The sequence below is a fragment of the Oryctolagus cuniculus genome, chromosome 16 (assembly GCF_964237555.1).
Source record: "Oryctolagus cuniculus chromosome 16, mOryCun1.1, whole genome shotgun sequence".
NCBI classification, from domain to species: Eukaryota; Metazoa; Chordata; class Mammalia; order Lagomorpha; family Leporidae; genus Oryctolagus; species Oryctolagus cuniculus.
In genome coordinates this window covers 13,940,983-13,964,456 of record NC_091447.1, presented here as the reverse complement: position 1 = coordinate 13,964,456, position 23,474 = coordinate 13,940,983, and the positions used below count along the sequence as shown (strand labels likewise).

Genomic DNA, 23,474 nt, shown 5'->3' with positions numbered 1-23,474 from the left:
TCCCGACTGCTGCACTTCCAATCCAGCTCTCTGCTAATGGCCTGGGAAAGCAGTGGAAGAAGGCCCAAGTCCTTGGGCCCCTGTCCCTGCGTGGGAGACCCAGAAGAAGTTCCTGGCTCCTGGCTTCTGATCAGCTTGGCTCTGGCTATTGTGGCCATTTGGGGAGTGAACCAGCAAATGGAAGATGCAAATGGAAGATGTTTCTCAGTGGCTCTACCTCTCAAATAAATGAAACCTTTTTTATTTTTATTTTTTTAAGATTTTTATTTATTTGACAGAGTTAGACAGTGAGAGAGACAGAGAGAAAGGTCTTCCTTCCGTTGGTTCACTTCCCAAATGGCTGCAACGGCTGGAACTGCGCTGATCCAAAGCCAGGAGCCAGGAGCTTCCTCTGGGTCTCACACGTGGGTGCAGGGGCCCAAGGACCTGGGCCATCCTCTACTGCTTTCCCAGGCTACAGCAGAGAGCTGGACTGGAAGAGGAGCAACTGTGACTAGAACCGGTGCCCATATGGGATGCCGTCGCCGCAGGCGGAGGATTAACACAGTGCACCATGGCGCTGGCTGCAGTGAAACCTTTTTTAAAAAAGAAAAACAATGAGGCATGGAGTTTTATTTGAATGGCTGAGTTAGAGGAGGAGGCGGGAGGGAGGGAGGGAGAGAGAGAGGGGGTCTTGCATTGCGCTGGTTCGCTTCCCAAATGGCTGCATGGGCGGAGCTGGGCCAGACTAAAGCCAGGAGCCAGGAGCTTCATTCAGGTCTTCCATGTGGGCGCAGGAGCCCAAGGACTTGGGCCATCATCCTCTGCTTTCCCAGACACATTAGCAGGGAGCCAGATTGGAAGTGGAGCAGCTGGGTCTTGAACTGGTGCCCATGTAGGATGCTGGCATCGCAGGCAGAGGCTTTACTGCTGTGCCACAGCACTGGCTCCCACAATTTCCCTTCCTTCCTTCCTTCCTTCCTTCCTTCCTTCCTTCCTTCCTTCCTTCCTTCCTTCCTTCCGAGAGACAGAGAAAGGTCTTCCTTCCATTGCCGCCCCCCCCCCCCCCATGGTTGCTACGGCTGCTGCACCGATCCGAAGCCAGGAACCAGGTGCTTCCTTCTGGTCTCCCATGCGGGTGCAGGGCCCAAGCACTTGGGCCATCCTCCACTGCCTTCCCGGGCCACAGCAGAGAGCTGGACTGGAAGAGTAGCATCCGGGACAGAATCCAGCGCCCCAACCAGGACTAGAACCTGGAGTACCGGTGCTGCAGGTGAAGGATTAGCCTAGTGAGCCGCGGTGCTGGCCTTTTTTTTTTTTTTTTTTTTTTTTTGGTCTCACAATTTCTAATCTTCTGATTGCCTTTCCTGTATGCTTTTTGATGTGCTGGGGTGTTTTCCTACAGGTATTTACCCTTTTTGCTGCACTGTATTAGCTGAAAGAAAATGCTTTTTTTTCCCCTCCCACCTGTGGTCAAAACCAAAGTTCACAAGACAGTGAGCTGTAGCAGTGGCAGTGTGTCCCTAAATTTGGGCATCCCATGGGCGATGTCATGTGGGAGAAAATGCAGAAACCAGTCTTAGAGACCAGTCCCTTTCTGCCATCAGCAGTGCCCCTGAGCCTGCCAGTGCGCGCACAGGGGAAGCGACTGTGGCCTGGGACCAGTGGGGACATTGATGTGAAAGGCAGGGACACACTCTGGTTGGCAGTGGTTGACTTTTTAAGGAGGTGACATTGCCACGTTGTGTCCTGGACAGCATGTCTGAAAGGTTCACCAGATACCAGGTAGCTTCTAAGAGAAAGTGAGAAGGTGTTTCCTGGCCTGGGTGGGCTTTGTTGAGAGTGGGTGTGGTGCGACTGTAGAACTTGGCCGAGCTGTGCGCTCGCCTGTCTGTGCTGCACCTCTCCGAGACACTGCTAGCAGCGTGCATGCGAGCCCTAAAGCCTGGGGTTACTGTGGTCTGGGGGACTCCTCCAGACCCCCCCCACAGTCCCCCTACCCTCTCCTGCAGAGACAGCACAGGTTTTTTTGCCTCCCCCCACCCCCCCTGCCCATCCTTAAACCTCTACTCCAGAGGATCCTGTGTACCTGGAGAGTGCCCTATGTGTCAGCGCATCCTGGTGGTCTGGGTCTTTGGCCAGAGACCCTGGTACCCCTCCTGCTGCCTCCTCTTCCTGAGATGAGGGCCCCGGGATTTTCCCCAGGCTGGTGGCTTGGCGGGGGCAGGAGGGGGGAGTCACAGTGACAGTTAACAGCTTGACATGCAGAGGGCCTGGCATATTTGTCCACTTTATTTTTATTTTATTTTTTTAAATATTTCATTTATTTATTTGACAGGTAGAATTACAGAGAGAAAGGTCTTCCTTCCGTTGGTTCACTCCCCAAATGGCCGCAACGGCTGGAGCTGCGCCGATCTGAAGCCAGGAGCTTCTTCCTGTTCTTCCACGTGGGTGCAGGGGCCCAAGGACTTGGGCCATCCTCCACTGCTTTCCCAGGCCGCAGAACCACTTTCAAAATTAAACAGATGAGGGGCCAGGGTTGGCATGCAGTGGGTTAAGCCACTGCCTGCAACACCAGCATCCCACATCAGAGCACCAATTCAAGTCCCAGCCGCTCCACTTCCGATCCAGCTCCATGCTGATATAGCTGGAAAAGCAGCAGCAGATGGCCCAGGTACTTGGACACTTGGGCCCCTGCTAACCACATGGGAGACCCAGACGGAGCTCCAGGCTCCTGGCTTGGACCTGATGGTTTGGGGGCCAGCACTGTGGCGTAGCAGGTAAAGCTGCCACCTGCAGTGCCGGCATCCCGTATGGGGGGATATTGTTCACATCCCGGCTGCTCCACTTCTGATCTAGCTTTCTGCTATGGCCTAGGAAAGCAGTAGAGGATGGCCCAGGTCCTTGGGTCCCTGCACCCTGGTGAGAGACCCAGAGGAAGCTCCTGGCTCCTGGCTTTGGATTGGCACAGATCCAGCTGTTGCGGCCTGTTGAGGAGTGAACCAATGGATGGAAGACCTCTCTCTCTGTCTCCCTCTCTCTCTTAAAAAAAAAAGTGATGGTTTCGAGCTGGGAGCGTCAGGATGAGCTGCAATGGGCTTGGGCACATGTGTGGCAGAGCGGCTGGCCTCTGGTGGTTGAGCTTAGCCACAGACCAGCTGGTGCCTGCCCTGGAGCCCTTGGCGTAGCCGCTCAGCTCCTGTAGGAATGTGCTCGTCAATCTCCACTTTGACTTTCAGAGTCAGTGCACCTGTTGTGTGCGCTTTGTATACCGTGATCCATTTTTATCTGTCCTTGCATAAAGGTGGAACTGAAATGACTCTTGGGGGACAGACTTCCCCTCCTGTCTTCCCCTTGTGACCCTCAAAGCCCTGGGGGCTGTCACTGAGCTCCCCTGTTGGAGAAGCTGGGACTGCAAGTGTAACTGACAAGTCGCAGGTGTCCTGAATCCTGATTCGGAACAGTTGCCCCCCCTCCCCTACCTTGGCCACTGTGTGTTCTTGTGTAAAGAGCTCCCAGGTTTGGAAGGGCAGTTAGGGGTGGGGGGCAAACTTTAGTTGACAGTGACGTTCTTAGGTTCCTAAGATCATTTTAAACAAATATTTATTTATTTGAAAGAGTTACAGAAAGAGATGTTGGGGGCAGGGTGGGAGATAGAATCTTCCATCTGCTGGTTCACTCCCCAAGTGGCTACAATAGCCGGGGCTGGGCCAGACCAAAGCCAGGAGTTTCATCCAGGTTTCCCATGTGGGCGCAGTGTCTTCCACCGCTTCCCAGGCGTATTAGCGGGGAGCTGGATTGGAAGTGGAGCAGCCTGGACACGAGACTGTGCCCATATGGGATGCTGATGTGGGATGTGGCAGGCGGCAGATTAACCCACTAGACCACAAAGCTGGCCCCATCCTAGGAACATTTTTAATGCAAGATGCCTAGTATGTTTTCCATGAGAATTTGTTTAAAAAGAAAGTTCAGAAGGGTAAAATGAATTTCACTCCATTTCTTATTCCTCACCGTTTTCTGCTTTTTTGGTATTGTTTTGTTTTCCTGACAGTTGATTTGGGGCCTTTTGTTTTTGTTTTTGTCTTGGTCTTTAAAATAAGGTGGTTCCCCAGCCTTTACCACATGCGCACGTGGCCTCTTACGAGGCCGCCTTCACCTGAGTTTCTGTTTGCCCACGCTGCTGACTCCGGAAGCTCAGTGCAGAGAGCGCCTGGCTGTCCTCCTGCGCCACTGTAATCAGGCACTGAGAACCGGTGTGCTCCTAGCTCTGTGGCCTCTCTGGGGTCACCAGGGCTCAGCTTCCCCAGCTGGCGGTGCCGTGAGCCGGGCAGTCGTGTCCAAGAGCATGCCTGTACCCAGGCTGCTGGGCCTGCTGTGGGGTGGGGATCCCCGTCAGTTTGAAGATGGGTGGGACACTTGCCTGCAGGGCTCAGTCCTCCTCCCCACCCCGGGAAGTGACAGGCAGTCCTTCCGCAGATGGACTCTGTCCTGCAGCCGCCTGCTCCCGGGAGTGTTGCCCACCCCCACCCCCACCCCCACCCCCACTGCCAAGTCAGTACCCCAGGGGACTGGGGCAGCACCTGGACTTCTCTGAGACTCTGCAGATCGTCCCTGTCCCCGTGCTGCAGAGACGTGGTGCCCAGCATGGACAAGTGTTGGAGGCTTAGGGCTCCTTGGCCCCCAGCCTGCAGCGTGTGGCTGTACATGGCTGTGTTTCCCTGATTTGGGTTTCCTCTTTCCAAAAACCATATTGATTGGGGGGAGGACACTTCTTAAAAATTAGTTTATTTATAGAGCTCCCGTCCTCTGATTCACTCTGCAGATGCCTGCGATGGTAGGGGCTGTGTCAGGCAGAGCCAGGAGCTGGAAATTCAGTCCCGGTCTCATTTGGGTGGCAGGGACTTGAATATTTGAGACGTCACCTGCTGCCTCCTGGGGTGTGCGTCTTCAGGAAGCTGGAATCGGGTGTAGCCAAGGCTCAAACCTGGTCACTCTGTTTGGGGATGTGGGTGTCCCAAGTGGTGTCTTAACTGCTGTGCCAAGTACCCACTGTCTGGGGCTGCGACTTTGAAAGCTTGTGGTGAAATACCCGTCCTAGCTTAGTATTCTGAGTGTACAGTCAGTGGGTAAGGGCAGGCACAATGTTGCACGCCCATCACCTTTTCATCTTTCTGAATGGAAACTGTGCCCGGGAGAGGGTAGCTCCCCAGCACTTCCTCCCATTGCGGTTTCTCTCTGCGAATTTGCCTGTCCCAGGTGTGTCGTGCAGGTGGAATCATGCATCCTTGTCCTTTTTGACTGGCTCTTTTCACTAAGGACATACTCAGTGTTCATCGATGCTGTAGCACGCATTAAAATCTGTTCCTTTTTAGGCTGAAGAACGCTCCATCACGAGTATGTGCACATATCATGTTCTCTTACCCATCATCATTTGTCGGCAGATGTGTCGGTTCTTTGCACTTGTTGGCTGTTGGGAATAATGCATTGGTTTGCAGTGACGAGACATTTGTATTCCAGTACCTGCTCCGGTACTTGCTTTCAGTTCTTTGGGATGTGTGCCTAAAAGTGGAATGGCTAGATCTTGCGGCAGTTGTAAATTTTAATTTCTGTGCAGCCATCCTACTGGTGCACATGGTCACTGTGCTCTTTAATCTTCTCACCAGTAGCACAAACGGGTCCCAATTTCATCACATCCTTGCCAGTACTAGTTATCCTCCTTTTTTTTTTTTTTTTTTTTTTTTTTTAAGATTTTATTTATTTGAGAGGCAGAGTGAGTGACTGAGAGGGAGAGACAGAAAGTCTTCCGTCCGTTGGTTTATTCCCCAAATGGCTGCAATGGCTGGAGTTGGGCTGATCCAAAGCCAGGGCCCCAAGCACTTGAGCAGGCTTCTGTTGTTCTCCAAGGCACAATAGCAGGGAGCTGGGTCGGAAGTGGAGCAGCCGGGACATGAACCGGCGCCCATATGGGATGCTGGCACAGCAGGCGGAGGCTCAGCTGCTGCATCACAGCACCGTCCCCTGTCTTGTGATTTTTGATTTGGTCATTCTGATGGGTGTGATTCTGATTTGCATTTCCCTAATGATAAGTGATGTGGAGCCTCTTTCTGTGGGCTCCTTGGCTCTCATATACCAGTTTCTTTGGAGAAATGTTAATTCAGGTTCTTTACCAATTTCATATTTGGATTCTTTATGGTTGGGTTGTAGGGGTTACTTACATTTTCTGGGCATTAACCCTTTATCAGACACGTGATGTGGAAATACTTTGGTCTGTGTTGCTGTGTCTTGATAGTGCTTATTGATGCACACAGTTTAAGTTTTTGATGAAGTCCATTTTATCTGGATTTTAAAAAATTATGTATTTACTTCAGATGCAGAGTGAGAGAATGCATGCCCTTTCATTCACTGGTTCACTCCACATGGGTAGCAGGGGCCCCAGTACCTGGGCCATCTTCCACTGCCTTCCCAGGCACTTTAGCAGGGAGCTGGGTATGAAGTGGAAGAGCTGGGGCTCGCACTGGCCTTCCAGTGTGGGATGTCTGTGTTTCCAGCAGCAGCTTAACACAGTATGCATTCAGCTGGCCCCTGGTATATCTGTTTGGTCTCTTATTGCTGCATCCAAGAAATCATTGCCACAACTAGGGCAGTGTTTTCTCTTAAGAGTTTTTAATGGTTTTAGCTTTTCTATTTGGGCCTTTGAGTTAATGTTCGTTCTTCTGCATGTGGGTATATCCAGTGTTCTCCACTGCATTTGTTGAAGAGACTGTCCTTACCCTCTGGATGGGCTTGGCACTTTTGTCAAGTCATTTGTGCATATACATGGGGGTTAATTTCTGGGCGCTCTGTTCATTTTCGTTGGTCTGTTTGTCTGTGTATGCCAGGACCCCGTTATTTTGATCATTGTAGCTTTGCAGTAAAGGTTGAGGTCAGGAAGTGTGAGTCCTGTAACACTGTCCTTTTCCAAGGATTCCCTGAGCTTCGGTGTAAACCTCAAAACAAAATTTATTTACTTGAGGGACGAGAGAGGGCGCCCATCCACTGGTTCACTCCCCAGATGCCCACAACTGGGAGCCAGGAACTTAATCCAAGTCTCCTACATTGTGTGTGTGTGTGTTGGGGGGCAGTTACCTGAGCCACCACAGATTTCTCCCAGAGTCCACGTTGCTGGAAGCTGGTGTCCAGAGCTGGGGTTGGACGTTGCACCCAGGCACTGCAGTGTGGAATCCTGACTCCTAGGACAAATGTCTGTCTCTCATGAATTTCAAGATGGGCTTTTCTGTTTTTGCAAGAAAACAAAGAAAAGGCAGTGAGATACTGGTATCATGGGATGTCTTTCCATTTGTGTCTGAATTTTTTTTCAGAAATGTTTTGTAGTGTTTAGTGCACAAGATTTGCGCTTTTTAGTTAAGCTTATTCCTAAGTATTTTATTTTTGATGTATGTGAGTTTTTAATTTTGATGAAGCCTTTCTCACCGCCTCCCAGCATCTCCAGGAGCCAGAGCAGGGTCATCAAACCTTTGAGATGGGAGGCTGGTGACTTTTTTTTTTTTTTTTAAGAAAACTTTTCTTTAATGAATACAAATTTCATAGGTACAGCTTTAGGAGTATAGTGGTTCTTAGCCCATACCCGCCCTCCCACCCCCTGCTCCTTCTCCCATCCCATTCTTCATTAAGAATCATTTTTAATTATCTTTATATACAGAAGACCAACTTTATACCAAGTAAAAATTTCCACAGTTTGCACCCACACAGACACACAAAGTATAAAGTACTGTTTGAATACTAGTTTTACCGTTAATTTGCATAGTACAACACATTGAGGACAGAGGTCCTACATGGGGAGCAAGTGCACAGTGACTCCTGTTGTTGATTTAACAATTGATACTCTTATTTATGACATCAGTAATTACCCGAGGCTCTTCTCATGAGCTGCCAAGGCTATGGAAGCCTCTTGAGTCCACAAACTCCGACCTTATTTAGACAAGGCCATAATCAAAGTGGAAGTTCTCTCCTCCCTTCAGAGAAAGGTCCCTCCTTCCTTGATGGCCCCTTCTTTCCACTGGGGTCTCACTCACAGAGATCCTTCATGTAGGTCTTTCTTGCCACAGTGTCTTCACTTTTCATGCCTGAAGCAGGTTTGTGTCTTAGCTGCTGGGCTCAGCGCCTGCTCTTGATAATTCTTTATTTTTTGGTTCTCTTAACTGCTAGCAGGAGTGCACATTCTCCATCACCCTGAACGTAGCTGGATTTTTTGCAGCTGACTTGAAGAGCAGCCGTGCATTGTTTTACGTGAGCTGTCCCGTTTGATGTGTGTCTGGCCATGTTTCTCTTCTGAAGCCTCGGGCCCGGGGTCTCCCCGCCACTTCTGTGTAGGGAGGCTTGTCTGGCACTTACTCCTCGCTGCTGGGCAGGTTCTTAAAAACTACAACACAGTGTTGCTGAGTTGCTGGGTGAGAGCTGTGCTTGTTTTCATTTCCGTTCCTTTCATTATGAAGTAGATCAAAGAGTTTTAAAAACGGTTTTTAGCCTCTTCTACGACTCATATTCAGTGAATTCTCTGTTCTTTTATCTGCGATGCTTGGTGTATTTCGAAGGAGAGGAGCTTTTCAGTAGAATGTGATTTGCCCTATTTCTGGTGGGTCGTTTGCCCTCACTTTATTTTTTTCCTCTCAATTTTGTTTTAGGTAAGAACTTGATGATTTTTATTTTGATGATGTCATCTTTTCCATTTTGATGGCCTTTATGTTGGTTAAAGTCCTCCCCGCCCAGGGGCCAGATACATATTTACACTGATTAATTCTCCTTTGTGGTTTGCTAGCTAGCCATTTAGCTTTTTTTTTTTTTTTTTTTTTTTTTTTTTTTTGGACAGGCAGAGTGGATAGAGAGAGAAAGGTCTTCCTTTACCGTTGGTTCACCCTCCAATGGCCTCTGCTGCTGGCGCACCGTGCTGATCCGAAGCCAGGAGACAGGTGCTTCTCCTGGTCTCCTATGCGGGTGCAGGGCCCAAGCACTTGGGCCATCCTCCACTGCACTCCCTGGCCACAGCAGAGAGCTGGCCTGGAAGAGGAGCAACCGGGACAGAATCCGACACCCCGACCGGGACTACAACCCTGTGTGCCGGCGCCACAGGCGGAGGATTAGCCTAGTGAGCTGCAGCACCGGCCGCCATTTAGCTCTTGTACCATCTGATCTGCAGGTATCAGAAGAGAAGCAAAATGAGCTGCATCCCTGATACAGCTGCTGTTGCCTGCAGGGGTTACTGACAGTGCTGTCCCTTTCCCATTGATTTGTGGTGTTGCCTGCATCACATTTTAATTATACGAGGGCTCTTCAGAAGGTTCATAGAAAATTGGGTGGGTCTTGTGGTGCAGTGGGTTAGCCCTCTGCTTGCGGTGTCCATATCTCATAAGAGCACCGTGTCATGTGCTGGCTGCTCCACTTCCTGATGCACCTGCCTGCTAATGTGCTTGGGAAGCAGCAAGATGACTGCTCAAGAGGTGAGTCCCTGCCACTCACTGGGGAGGTCCTGGCTCCTGGGCTTCAGCCTGGCCTGCGCACCTGCTGTTGTAGACGTCTGGGGAGTGAAGCAGTGGATGGTTGATCTGTGTCTTTCTCCCTCCTTCCCTTCCTCCCTCCCTCCCTCCCTCTCCATCCCCCCCCCCCCACACACACACTCTGCCACTCTGGCTTTCATATAAATAAATAAATCTCTTAAAAAATTCCCTAGAAAATTGAAAAAGTTTTATTTTGGTGCAGTGAACTTTGAAATGTATCATATGTACCAACCTCAAAATGTTCATGGAAAATGTGCATTATAAAATGTTGTGGCTTTGGCTTTCAAAAAGTTTAGCACTAGAGTAGAGTCACCTTTTCATTTCGTTTTGGCATGCGCTGTTGAAGCTCCCTGGTGTGTGCTATGCTCCGTCTTGGGGAGAGCCACTGTCTTGTTCACACTCCCATACCCCTTCTTGACTAAAGGCTGGTACCCAGTGCCGCTTGCCCTTGCTAGGGTGCCCTCCAGCTGGGTTCTCACTCCCGTGGGTTCTGTCCCCGCCCCAGCCTCAGGCAGTCACTGACGGGTTTCTGTCTCTGTGGTCTTTGCCTTCCCCTAGATGTGGTCCAGCGGGATCACAGGATGTGTAGCCCATTTCCGCTGGCACAGTGCTTCGGCCTGTGATCCTGGTGGCTGTCAGTCATTGGTTCCTTTCCTATTGCTGGTTACTATTGCGTTGTGTGTTTATCTTCTCGCTAGCTGCCTTAGGCTGCTGGAACACACTGGGCTAGAACTTGAACACTGGATCAGGGTGGCATTGTGTGAACGTGAGTGTTCAGCTCACGTGGTGAGTGCCCGGGAGTGGGGTTGGTAGGGCCCAGGACGAGGGTGCGTTTGCCACCAGGCTGCTTGTCTGAGCGGCCCTCCCATTCTGCGTCAGCCGTCGCATTGCCAGTTGCTCTGTGTGCCGGGCAGCCCTTGGTGCTGTCTTGTTTTTCAGTCGCTGCGATAGTTCAGTGGCTGCAGCTCCTTGTAGGTTCAGTTTGCATTTCCTCATTCACTCAAGCTGTCAGTCATCTGCTCACGTGGGCTTCTCCGCCCTCCATGCGTCGTTGCTGAAGTGTGCTCAGATCCAGTGTCCAGTGTTTAATTGGGTTTCTCCTTACTGAGTGTCGAGTTTCTTTCCGTATTCTGGGTAGTGGTCGTTTATCAGATGCATGAGTTGCACACTCTTTCTCTCAGCCTGTGGCTTAGCTTTCCCTTCTCTTATTTGGTCTTGGAAGAGCAGAAGCTCAGATCTAATATTTGGGTTTGTAAAACCTGCCTTGTGCTGCTGATGAAGTTGTTGAGTTCTTTTTTAAGATTGATTTATTGGGGCCGGCGCTGTAGTATATAGGTTAGGCCTCTGCCTGCAGCACAGGCATCCCATGTGGGTGCTGGTTCGAGTCCCGGCTGTTCCACTTCTGATCAAGCTCCCTGCTAGTGGCTTGGGAGGGCAGTGGCCAATGGCCTGAGTGCTTGGGCCCCTGCACCCATGTGGGAGACTGGGATGAAGCTCTTGGCTTTGGATTAGCCCAGCTCTGGCCATTGCGGCTGTTTGGGGAATAAACTAGTGAATGGAAGATCTCTCTCTATGTGTCTCTCCTCTCCTTCTCTTTGTAACTCTGGCTCTCAAATAAATGGACAAATCTTTAAAAAAAAAAAAACCTGATTTATTTATTTATTTGAAATAATTGCAGAGGAGGGACAGAGGAAGGGAGAGAGAGGGAGGGGGGTATCCTCCATCCACTGGTTCACTCCCCAAATGGCCACAGCAGCCAGGGCTGGGCCTGACCAAAACGAGGAGCAAGAGCTTCATCTGGGTCTCCCATGTGGGTGCAGGGGCCCAAGGACCTGGGCCACCTTCTGTTGGCTTTCCCAGGCCATCAGCAGGGAGCTGGATCAGAAGTAAAGCAGGTAGGACTCACACAAGAATGCCAGCGCTGCAGGCTGTGACCTTACCCGCTAGGCCACAGCACCAGCCCCTGTGGGTGTCATGTTAACAGTTCTTTTCCTAACCCCAGGTCACGAGGATTTTCTCTTGACTTTGTCTGGAAGTTGTACAGTTTGAGGTTTTTCATCTGGGCCTGTGATTCTCTTGGGGGTTAGTTCCTGTAAGCGGCATGGGGTGTGTACGTGTCTCCTGGACTCCCCAGTTTAATCATGAGATAGCTAAGGAAATGCCCGTGTTTATGGTGGGGATGATGGGCAGGTCCCCTTCGTGGTGGGCTGAAGGGGATGTGGGACGATGCTTTTCTGTTTGTGAGCTGTTGCCTTTCGCAGGTGCAGGAGTGTGTGTGCTGTGTAAATCCTGCCATAATGGCCATCAAAATTGCCTTGAAAACAAGCAGAAAATGCAGTCGTGTGCATGAACTTCCTTTGTACTGCTCCTCAGGGCTTAAAATGGAGCTTGTTTCTGCGTGAACCACACACTCCGTGTTCTGGAGTCAGAAGCGTTTCCCGAGGCTTAATCAGAATCGTGTCATGAAGAGCCTGTCATCGGCGCTGCCTTCAGAAAGCCAGGAGCTGACCAGTGTGTTCCTCTTGGCTGGGGGTGGTGGTTCCTAATTCCGGAAGGATGGATTTGAATATCATGGAAATCCACACAAGCTGTCATTTTATACTACAGACTGTAGGAGTAACGACACATCACATTAGTCTGTTTTCAAAGGTAGATACTTGATGGAAAAATCCTTTGGCAGTGTGAGAGGTCTTCTTTTTATAGCTTAATTAGTTTTTTAATTGAATTTTAATTGAGACCCACGCTGGCAGAGGTCAGTGTCAGAGAGAGGCTGCCAGAGCATTGCTTTGTGTTACTCAGGAGTGGCCGGGAAGGCACCCGCTCGGTGGGAGTTGCTGGCATCGCTACGCCTTCCTTGGGCTGCAACAAGGCTGGAGTCCGGCCACGTGTGGTTCTGCGCCCAGCCCTGTCCTCTCTGAGACGACTTCTGCGCTGAGCAGTCCAGACAGCTGGGCTCAGGGTGGGCTTTCGCCCGGCCCCAGAGTCTGTACCTGAGCCGTCTAGGCGAGAGGCTGGCTTCGTGCACCCCATGCCACTGCAGCGCCGGTGGCACTGGCAGGGGGCTGAAGTCTAGACTTGTTCTGTCAATTGAGAAAAGACTGCTTTCATTAAAGAAAGGGAAATTTTCTTCCCCCTCTTAGGTTGTCTTTTATTGCTGAATTTTTGAATACTGGGGTTGAGAGCAGGTGGTTGGTATAGCGGTGAAAATGTTGCTTGGGATGCCTGCGTCCCCTAACAGAGTGCCTGTGGAGTGCCCAGTCTGCCTCTCATGGAAGCAGCAGATAATGGCCCAAGTACTTGGGTCCCTGCCACTGGTGTGGGGGACCAGGATGGAGTTCCTGGCTCCTGGCTTCAGCCGGACCCACCCTTGCTGTTGCAGATATTTAAGGAATGAACCAGCAGAGGGAAGCTTGCTATTTGTCTCTGTCTCTGTTGCTCTGCTATTTAAATAAATGAGAAAAGAATAAATAGAGCTCTGAAAAAATATAGGTAGTAGTTAAAATACACTGGGCCATCTTCTGTGGTCTCCTGAGGTTCATTAGCAAGAAATTGGGTTGGAAACAGAGCAGTGGGACTTGAACCAGCGTTCTGAGGCAGGATGCTGGCATTGCACAGTAGGTTAACCCATTGCACCAGAACACAGGCCCTTGGTATGTGTCTTTTATTTATTATTTTATTTCAAGGTTTATCCATGATGTAGCATGGGTCAGAATTTGTTTCCTTTTGAAGGCTGAATACTGTTCCCATTTTGTGTGTGTGTGTGTGTGTGTGTATTTCTGTTGATAATATACTTGGGTCGCTTCCACGTTTTTTCTGTTGTAAATGATGCTACACGGAACATAGGAAGAGATATTTTTGGTTTGAAAGTTCTAAACAATTTTCTTAGCACTGGTGCCCACCCCCATCACTACCAAGTACTAGTGGGTCCACTATAGTATTTGAAATTCGGGCACTCAGTTTCCTTGTTCTCCCAAGCCCCGTGGTTCTGCTGTGTGCTTCCGTGAACGAGTGTGAGGTCCACCCTCTACATGTTCGGTCCTTCCGTTGGAAGCTGACATTGGAGCTGGCAGGTTTGTCTTCGAGACTCAGATTCCTGGATTCTTCAGGAACCTGGAGGGTTGGGCACGCAGGATCCTGAATCCTGACGGCCGCGGTGAGCCGCAGGGTGGAGGAGCAGCTTCCCTGCTGATGTGGCCTTAAGCTCATCGGTCAGCGCCATCTCACACTGTCGTACACCTCACCTGCTGTCCTTGTGGTACACCTGCCTGGCTGGCCCTGAAGCCTGTCGCCTTTGCAACTTCTGTTCTAGAGATGGAATCTCAGGTGATTTTATTAGGAGAGATGGGGAGAAGACTCCCGTCCACTGACTGATTCCCCCAGTACCTGCAACAGCAGAGGGAGCCAGAGCCGGGAGCTCACTCCAGGTCTGCAGGAGCCTGGCAGGAACCCAGTTCCTTGAGCCTCCCGGGGTCTGTGTTAGCAGGAAGCTGGAGGCAGGAGCTGCAGCGAGGGTGGAAGCCCGGCCCTCCAGTGGGGCGGCAGGGTGCAGGCGTCCCACCTGTCACCTTCACCGCGAGGCTGCATGCCAGCTGCGCAGGAGGTTGACAGGGCTTCTTAGGTGAAGGCTGCAGTCCTCGTCCTAAGAGGGGCCGTGAGGATGACCACGTTGCACGTGCGTGCCTTGGTGTTCCGGCTGAAAATTCTGAATTCCTCTCGCATAGGAATGGGGCGGCATGCATCTCTTGACCCAGCCTGCATTCCCTAGGAAATTGGACTACGAGGTCGGATACCTCTCAGTGCATTGGGCGAGGCCCTGTGTTGGGTGCCAGGGGTCCCCTCCTCGTGGCTGCGTTCTGACCAGGGAATGCGTCCTTTGATGTATTCACAGCACTCATTCCAGCAGGGACACAGCGAAGCAGTACAGGCACCGTTCATAACCTTAGAAGAGCGTAACTGGGTCTGGGGTTTTTAGGAACAGGGAAGCAGTCGTTTTACTTGGAAATGCTTATTTTCTTGATTTCTTTTTGGTTCACTAGATTGCAGTTACCCCAATTTATGTGAGTCTGAGTATTATAAACACCACCCATTGGCTGGGAATTTGCTGTTTTCCTTCTCTTTAGTTCTTTACATTCATTTATTTATTTGAAAGGCAAAGTTATAAGGAGAGGGAGAGAAAGAGAGAGATCGTCCCACTGCTTCGAAATGCTGCAACAGCCAGGGCTGGACCAGGCTGAAGGCCGGAGCCTGGAACCACCCAGGTCTCCCACATGGGTGGCAGGGGTCCAGGTACTTGGACCATCTTCTGCTGCTTTCCCAGGTGCATTAGCAGGGAGCTGGATCAGAAGTGCAACAGCCAGAACTCAAACCTGATGCCATAGGGGATGCTGGCAGTGCAGTCGGCCGCTTAACTTGCTGTGCCACAACCCTGGCCTCTCAGTTGGCATTTGTTGTCATCAACAAGAAAATAGACTTGGAGAAAGTTTCGGGTGCTCTGCCCAGACTGCAGGGTGCTCAGCAGGTCACTGAATGGAACAGGAGCCTGGCAGAGCCCTGGACCTGACCTGTCCCTGTGCCGTCGAACCGCCCTGCCTCGGAGGTTGTCTCGGGATCCTTCTCCCGCTGGGCCATCTCCGGCGGCCACCTCTGCTGTACCCGTGAATCGCTTCCTTGCACCGAGGGCACTTGAATATCGTACGGAGATTTTTGCTCAGTTCTAGAGCTTGTGACTCTCTGAATTTCTTCCCTTTATACCTTTTGAAAGGGGCAGGTGTGTGGCAGGGAGGTTAAGCTGCCGCTTGGGACACCTGGTTTGCATTCCAGCTACTTGGCTGCCAATCCACAGTCTTGCTATAGGACACCCTAGGAGGCAGCAGGTGCTGGCTCAGGCACTTGCCATTCCTGCCACCAACATGACAGACCCAGATGGAGATGCAGGCTCCTGACTTTGGCCTGGTCCAGCCCGGCGGATGGAAGTGTTCTCCTGCTGTCTGTCTCTCTGCTTTTCAAATAATGATGATGATGATGATGATGATGATGGAACACCTTTGGAAGTTCAGCAGCAGGAACCAGAGCCTTGCGTACCCCCCATGAATGCAAGCGCTGTGTGAAAGTGCATTCTTTCTTTTTGTTCCTAATCGGTAATTACGGGCTCCTAGTGGAGCAGATGTGGCAGTCACAGATGTGGAAGGAGGAATTAGTTGGGGGCACAGGCGTTGGTTGCCGAGGCACTGTGCATAATGGCGCAGGGCCAGTGTAGTGGCTGCTGGAAGCCGTCCGTTCCTCTCCAAGCCTCTCGTGCCCCGTGTGCGCTTGTCTGAACCCGCACATGGGGTGCCGCTCCCGTAACAAACACCGTGAAGGCAGGCTGCCGGGCCCAGGCCTCTGGACTTGGGGAATGGTGAGAAGTCGCAAAGACAAAGGCCAAAACCAACACCTGGTCCCTCGCTCCCAGGGCCACCTTAGGGACTAGGCTTGGCGGCTGTAGGTGCTGTGTCTCTCCTGTGTGTGTTCACACAACAATAAAAGGTGTCTTGGAAGAGAGAAGAGTGGCAGGTACAGATTCTCTACCTCCCTGCAAAAGTGTGCATTTCCCCCAGGGACTGGATCAGGGTGAGGCTCCGTTCACAGCCTCTCCACACACCAAACGGTAAACCTCCTTTGATTGGGGACCGAGTGTTGTGGCATCGTGGTCAAGCCACTGCCTGAGACGATGCCGGTATTCCATATGGGTGCTGGTTCAAATCCTGGCTGCTCCACTTTTGATCCAGCTCCCTGCTAATGCACCTGGGAAGGAACAGAGGATGGCCCAAGTGCATGGGCCCCTGCACCCATGTGAGAGACCCAGATGAAGTTACTGGCTTCGGTCTGGCCCAGCCCTGGCCTTTGCGTCCAATTGGGAAGTGAACCAGCAGATGGAAGATGTCTCTCGCTCTCTGTAACTCTCTGTCCTTCTCTCTCTGTAACTCTGACTTTCAAATAAATAAATAAAACAAAAGCAAAAACAGACCCCCCAAAACCTTGCTTTGATTTAACCATGAATTTCTAGTAGTTTTTAAACCAGAAGCATTTAAGATCTTGATAAAAGGAAGAGGACTAAGGATGAGTCATTTGTGAGGTGAACCCAACTGGATGTCAAGTTAGTTCAACGTGGAACACACACAGCGTACAAGGCATCCAGGTGGCTTTTGAGGACCCCACTCCGCACCTGCCAGGGGAGCTGTCAGAGTGTGGACGGGGGGCCCCTGAGCCCTCTCGGTCCAGGAGGGCAGATTTGTTGTCAGAGTAGCTGTGGCCGCCATTTTTGCTGCCTTGATATTTGTCCTAATTGTGCACCAGCAAGGTGGGGACAGCCTGCCGGCCTGAGTCCAGGCAGTGGCATCCGAGTGGGCCGCTGTGTCACTCACCCCACGCACTCTGATAGGAAGCTTCAGTTCCACCTAAGAGCATCCTGGCAGAGCAGTACAAGTCGTTAGCAAACGTCACCCCCTGCAGGCCTCTCTGTCCACTTTCCGCCCGATGGCAGCACCTTTGCCTCCCCAGGTGTGACTGTCTGGGTGTCCCAGGGGAGACAGGGCTGTGAAGAAAACGTGAAAGTGATTGATTGTTGGTGGCGGTCTGTCCGTGGTGTGACTTGGCACCGTGCCTTGTGCCTCACAGATCAAGGCGCTGGGAATATAGGTGACTGGGGGCTTCCGTCATCGGGGAAGGAAGACGCCAGCATGGGGTTGTGGGGAGTGGGAAGGAACCCTGCCACATCCGACTCTCATTCAGGGCATGCCTCTGAACTTGCGATGCCAGAGATGGGAGACGTCTTGGCTTTCGCCAAAGAGCCCAGAGCAATGACAGTAGGATTGATTGACTGATCTATGGGTTTATTTATTGGAGATTGATTTATTTGAAAGAGTTGCAGGGGAAGAGAGAGAAAAAAAGAATCCTCCATCTGCTGCTTCATTCCTCAGATGGCTACAACAGCCAGGCGGGGCTGGGCCAGGCCAGAGCCAGGAGCTTCATCCGGGTCTCCAAAGTGGGTGACGGACTCAAGCACTTGGGCTATCAACTGCTGTGTTTCCAGGAACAGTAGCAGGGACTTGAACCAGAGCCCACATGGGAGTCACAGCCGGCAGCTTAACCCGCCGCACCACAGCGCAAGTCCGGGGAGTGATGGCTCTTCAGCAAAGGTCGCGAAGAGTGCTCTGGTCTTGATGTCTCAGAGCCATTCCCCAGTGAAAGGTGCTCTTTGGAGACGCGGCTGACTTGAGGTCTGGGGCAGGACGTGGGCAAGGTTAGCTTGGTGTGAGGCACTCAGATGACGACGTCGCGTCAGGAGGACACTGGCGCTGGCTTGAAGGAGCTCCCAGGACAGTTGGAGCTTTGGGACAGTCGGAGCGTCAGAATGAAATGAAGACAGCGTGGATGGCAGCACATAGAGTCTGGGGTCTGTGTTGTGTTGCGGCGGGCGGGTTGAGACGCTGCTGGTGATACCGGCATGCCACGTCGCAGTGCCAGTGTGAGTCCCAGATGCTTAGCTTCCAACCCCGCACTGGAAGGCAGTGGAAGGGGGCCCAAGTACTTGAGCCCTTGCCACCTGCCGAGAGACCCCGGTGGAGTTCCTAGCTCCTGGCTGCCGCCTGGCCAAGCTCTAACCATTGCAGCTAACTGTGGGGAGTGAACCTGCAGAGGAAAGATGTCTTTCTCTGTTTCTCCCTCCTTCTCCATCACTCTTTCAAACAAATAGATCTTTAAAAATAAAAACCCTAAATGCACACGGTGGGAGAGAAGAGGAGGGGTGTGAGTGCTCGGTGCTCGTGTTACGGGGGATGCCGGCCCCTCTGTGAAGGGGCGCTGGCCTGGGAGCGTCCCTGCCCCGCCATCTCCAGAGCAGGTAGCGGCAGAAGCAAGAGCGGCCCGTGGATGCTGAGCCTGTCGGGCCGTCACAGAATCCGGCTGTCACCCTGCCTGTTGACCTCCGAGGACAAAGGGTATCTTTGCCATGCAGAAGCCTGGCAGGTGCCACCCTGTTGCTCAGGCTGCAGCACACAGAGAGCGAGCGCGCAAGCGAGCCAGACGTTCATGTGCTTTCCGAAGGAAGTGCAGTCTGTCGTAAACAAGCGAGCCGAAGTCTCAGCAAGCCTCGGAAGTCAGCTACAAGTTACAGGAAACCCGAAGTGGTGCTGACCGCCCCCATGGGGCTGCAGCTGGAGAGAAGCCTGGGGTGAGTGTGTATCCCCGTGCTTAGACTGCCCACGGCCCACGGCAGAGTGCCTGCTCCTCACTCCTGTTGCCTGCTAATGCAGGCTTCAGAAAGTGGTGGGGCCGACTCAGGTGGCTGGGTCCTTGCCACCCACATGGGGACCTGGAATGAGTCCCCAGCTGTGGCCCAGCCCAGCCCTGGGCACTGCAGGCATGGGGGCAGTCAACCAGCAGATGAGTGCTCCGCCTCTCCAAATGTCGGACTGTGGCAAGCTACGGGATCACATGACTGCATTTCTTAAAGAAATAAGTTGCAAGAAAAAAAAAGAAAGGGCCGAGGAGGTGTGACCCATGTGTGAGCCTGATTGGGTCGGAATGCAAATGAGCTGTAGGGTTAAAGAAAGGCGAGGAACCGTGCACAGCGATGGCCTGCCCGCTTGATGGCGCCGCAGGCCGAGCTGCCACGCTGTCCGGGGCTGCTTTGCAGTGCGCTGGAAGGAGAGTTGGGTTAGGAACACAGAGGAGTTGAGATCACCCCCAGGCAGAGTTGCTGAGCTGTCCACGTGTGCGCGTTCCTTTCTCTTCTGCCTGTTTTGTTGGGAAACTTTTAGGGTGAAATTTTACAAACCAGATTTGCATGTGGTTTTTCCCCTCCTCTTGTGGCACGCTGGGAAGTACACGTCACCTGGCGTGGAAGGGCTGCTGCATGCCTCCCCTGAGTGCGGGTAGAAGGGAGCAGAGAGCTCAGAGGTAGTGGAAAGCAGCACAGCCCAGCGTCAGGCCACACAGACATGTGTGGACCTTGCTAAGTGAATCCCCTTGGCCTCCACCCCCAAGGGTGACAAAAGACATCTTGTGGATGGTCCAGATGTCTCAGAATAAATGATGAGAGGCCAGTGCTGTGGCGCAGCAGGTAAAGCCGCCACCTGCAGTGGTGTCATCCGATATGGGTGCCGGTTCGAGTCCCAGCTGCTCCACTTTGGATCCAACTCTCTGCTATGGCCTGGGAAAGCAGTGGAAGTTGGCACCTACATGGGAGACCCGGAAGAAGCTCCTGGCTCTGGATCAGCACAGCTCCAGCTGTCGTGGCCAATTGGGGAGTGAACCAGCAGATGGAACCAATTGGGGAATGGGTTAGTTGATGGAAGCCCTCTCTCTCTCTCTCTCTCTCTCTCTCTCTCTCTCTCTGCCTCTCCTTTCTCTGCATAACTCTGACTTCAAATAAATAAATATCTTTTTTTAAAAAAAAATAAAGGATAAATGATGATGTTAGAGTCATAGCATTTTGTTCATGTGAACTGTTTGAGGAAAAGTTATGGATTTTTGGATCTGTCACTCTTGGGAGATGTATGGCAAAGAATTTTAGGCCGAGTGGTGTTTGTGGATTGCAGGTGGAGGGAGAGGGTCCCTGGGCTGTGATGCTTGGGAACAGAAGTGCTTTGGACTTGAAGTTTTTTCAGGTGGCACAGATGCAGTTAGATATCTCAACCGTGAGACATGAGCCTGAACACAAATGCATTCACGCTTATTCACATAGCCCGGAGATGATTTGAGTATATACTTTGAGCGTGCTTGCCCTCTGGCTGTGGCGTGCGTCTGGGGTGGGATTTTCCATGTGATCTTGGAGTTTCGGATTTGAGAGCCTCAGCTTGTATTCTGAGCAGTGTGTGGGAATCCACGGGTTAGGTTGGTCCCTGGTACGTTGCTGGTTTTTTGAGGTGAGAAACAGCCAAGTTTCACTTAGCAGAGCTATAGACACAGGTCAACCCAATGCTTGGACGTGTGGTGGGGAGTGGCGATTCCGGGGAGAAGCTCCTCCTCGTGCTGTGTGTCTGAGCTTTCAGGCACTGACGTGGGAGGGGACAGGCAGTGAGCCCACAGGGAGGAACCCCTGGCAGATTCGCGTCTGTGAGGCCAGGTGTGCTCACGACATCCTCTGGGGATACTTGCCACTCATGGCGTTTGCATTCTCTTGGAATTGATCCCACGACTACTGCCATTGATTTGGAACATGGGAAAGATGGAAAAGCCACTTATTCTATTGTGTGGACTTTCAGCACATGACAGAGAACAGAATGGTAAGTATAGGTGGAAATTATTTAAGCAAAGGCTTTGCTGATGTTCTGTGGAATCTTTTACATGTGTAGCATTTAAAGACAAACCCACCAGTAAAGAATGAAAGACAGGTGGTTTTTAGAGATCCATGCCTGTTTTCTCATTTTGGTTCAGAGATGAAAGATGGCTTCTCCCTAAGCCTGGCCTTGGCAGTCTCTGGAAAGTAGGGAGTGTCCCTAATATTTTTCTAAAGATTTATTTGATTTATTTATTTGAAAGTCAAGAGTTACAGAGAGAAGGCGAGGCCGAGAGAGAGGTCTTCCATCTGCTGGTTCAGTCCCCAATTGGCCGCAATGGCTATAGCTGCACCGATCCGAAGCCAGGAGCCAGGTGCTTCTTCCAGGTCTCCCACGTGGGTGCAGGGGCCCGAGGACTTGGGCCGTCTTCTGCTGCTTTCTCAGGCCACAGCAGAGAGCTGGACTGGAAGTGGAGCAGCCAGGACTTGAACCGGCGCCCATATGGGATGCCAACACTGCAGGCGGTGGCTTTACCCACTACACCAGAGCACCGGCCCCTATTTTATTTATTTTGAAAGGCAGAGTAACAGAGAGAGAGGGGGACACAGAGAGATCTTCTGTCCATTCGTTCACTCCCCAAATGGCCACAACGCATGGGGCTGGGCCAGGCTGAAACCAGGAACCTGGAACTCTACAGGCCTCCCACATGGGTGGCAGGGGCCCAGGCACGTGAGGTCCTCTGCTGCCTTCTCAGATGCCTCTGGAATTTGCCACTCTCATCTCTTCCCTCCCTTCCCTCCACCGTCCCCCCCCCCCCCCCCAGCTGTAAGGTCTTGGCTGCAGCACCTGCTCAGGGTGCCCAGGGCCTTCTGGGTAATCATGGCTCAGGGTGCCCAGGGCCTTCTGGGTAACCATGGCCCACGGGGGAAAGTCAGGAGTTGGACAGTCCCAGTCCTGACGCGATTGTAACAGTGCCCGGTTTTCCTCTTCTGACCCCAAAACAGATCCCTAAGGAGGTGGCTGACATCTTCAACGCCCCCAGCGACGAGGAGGAGGAGGAGTTCCTGGGCTTTGCAGATGAGGTTCCCATGGAAACCCTCTCGCCAGAGGGGAGCCGTGATAGCTTTGACTCCCTGGCGTCCCCGGCGCAGGTAGGATGCTGCTTCCTCCCCAGGCCTGAGCCTGGGGGCCGAGACGCCTCGGTTTGTGCGTGGCTTGCGGTCACTGAGGCCGCTTAGCCGGTGGGCGTCCCATCGCCAAAACTTTGCGCCTCTTGGTTTCTTCCCGCCCATGGTATTATTGTTGTTGTTGTTGTTATTAATAGAGAACCCTCATGTGATCAGATCTTTGCTCTGCTCCCTGCTGTATTCAGAACCCCCCCACCATGGCTGGCAGGGAGTGGGCCCCGCCTTTGCCGTGGCCGCCCGCGGGGTGCAGCAGGTGCTCCTGCCTCTTTGCAGCTGCTGGGCCAGTGTCATTCTCGGATCGCTTTGATCTGTAGCAAGCACAAGTTACAGTTCTGCCGGGGCTCACTTCCTGGAGGTTTGTCTCGTGCCGCAGCCATCAGAATACCTCCCTTTCCGCGGTGTTTCTGTGCCTTGCCACTGCCCTGACCGCGGCCGCTGTGTGGAGGCCCACCCTGGCTGCTGCTGGCCGCAGCAGGAAGGGAAGCAGTTAGTGTGATGAGGGGAAGGGGCTGCCTGACTGCTTGTTGGTGACCCTGGCCTCGTCTCGTCTCTAAGTGCAGATGCTAGGATCCGCCTCCAGAGCCTGGCCCATCTCTAAGTGCAGATGCTAGGATCCGTCTCCAGAGCCTGGCCCATCTCCTAAGTGCAGATGCTAGGAGTCTGTCTCCAGACCCTGGCCCATCTCCTAAGTGCAGATGCTAGGATCCGTCTCCAGACCCTGGCCCATCTCCTAAGTGCAGATGCTAGGAGTCTGTCTCCAGACCCTGGCCCGTCTCTAAGTGCAGATGCTAGGATCCATCTCCAGAACCTGGCCCATCTCTAAGTGCAGATGCTAAGATCCATCTCCAGACCCTGGCCCTGGCCACGGCCCCAGGCCCCCTGCATCCCACTCTGCCGCTGCTCTTCCCGCATACCTCGGCTCTTGCTCCTGCCACAGTGCCTCTCTGCGGCCCGCTGGGGGAGCCTGCTCCTGTGTGCAGAGGGACCTGCCTGCCCCGTCCTCTGTCTGCCAGCTGGCCAGCTGGCTTTCCTGGTTCCCCGTCTTTAGCTCCATCTTTCACTGCCCTTGATCCATCCTTCCTCCTCGTCCTCCTCCTCCTGTCTTGGCGATTCCCATCCGGGGGGGAGGAAACTTCTGCCGTGTTTCGCACACTGATGCCTTCCCCCACTTCGCTCTGCATCTGCTGGAGCCCTCGTCCTTCCCACCAGGGTCCCGTGTAGGCCTGGGCTCTGGCCACGCCCCCTCTCCTGCCAATCGTCTTCAGAGCAGGTCAGGCAGCAGGGGGGGTGGAGCCTGGGGCATGGACCCTGGGGGCCTTCGGAGCCAGCAGAGAACCTGGCCTGCCCTGGGCCTTAAGAGACAGAGCAGCTGTTGGGAGACTGCTGACTTGGTCACACGTGCCCTTTATGGTGCCCAGTGTGACCGCAGCACCCTCAGCCGGCCTATGGCAGTGTGCATGGGGAGCAGGGAGCCCGGCCAGGGTTGGAGGCCAGCG

At 52.6% G+C, this 23,474-nt stretch overlaps 1 protein-coding gene across 12 annotated transcripts in view; it reads left to right on the top strand.

Annotated features, from left to right (window-relative positions):
- Nucleotides 1-23,474, top strand: part of CDCA7L (cell division cycle associated 7 like) — a 41,279-nt gene that overhangs the window by 5,255 nt on the left and 12,550 nt on the right. For 5 of the 12 annotated variants that reach the window (XM_051852806.2, XM_070059644.1, XM_008261512.4 and 2 more), the window contains exon 2: nt 21,796-21,942. The exons of 2 other annotated variants lie outside the window; for them this stretch is intronic. In XM_051852806.2, the coding sequence (XP_051708766.2) occupies nt 21,796-21,942 (147 nt within the window). Of the gene's footprint in view, nt 1-18,065; nt 18,742-20,764; nt 20,798-21,795; nt 21,943-23,474 lie in introns of those variants that run through there. 5 more of the 12 variants (XM_070059642.1, XM_070059639.1, XM_051852802.2 and 2 more) reach the window with 5 other exon arrangements.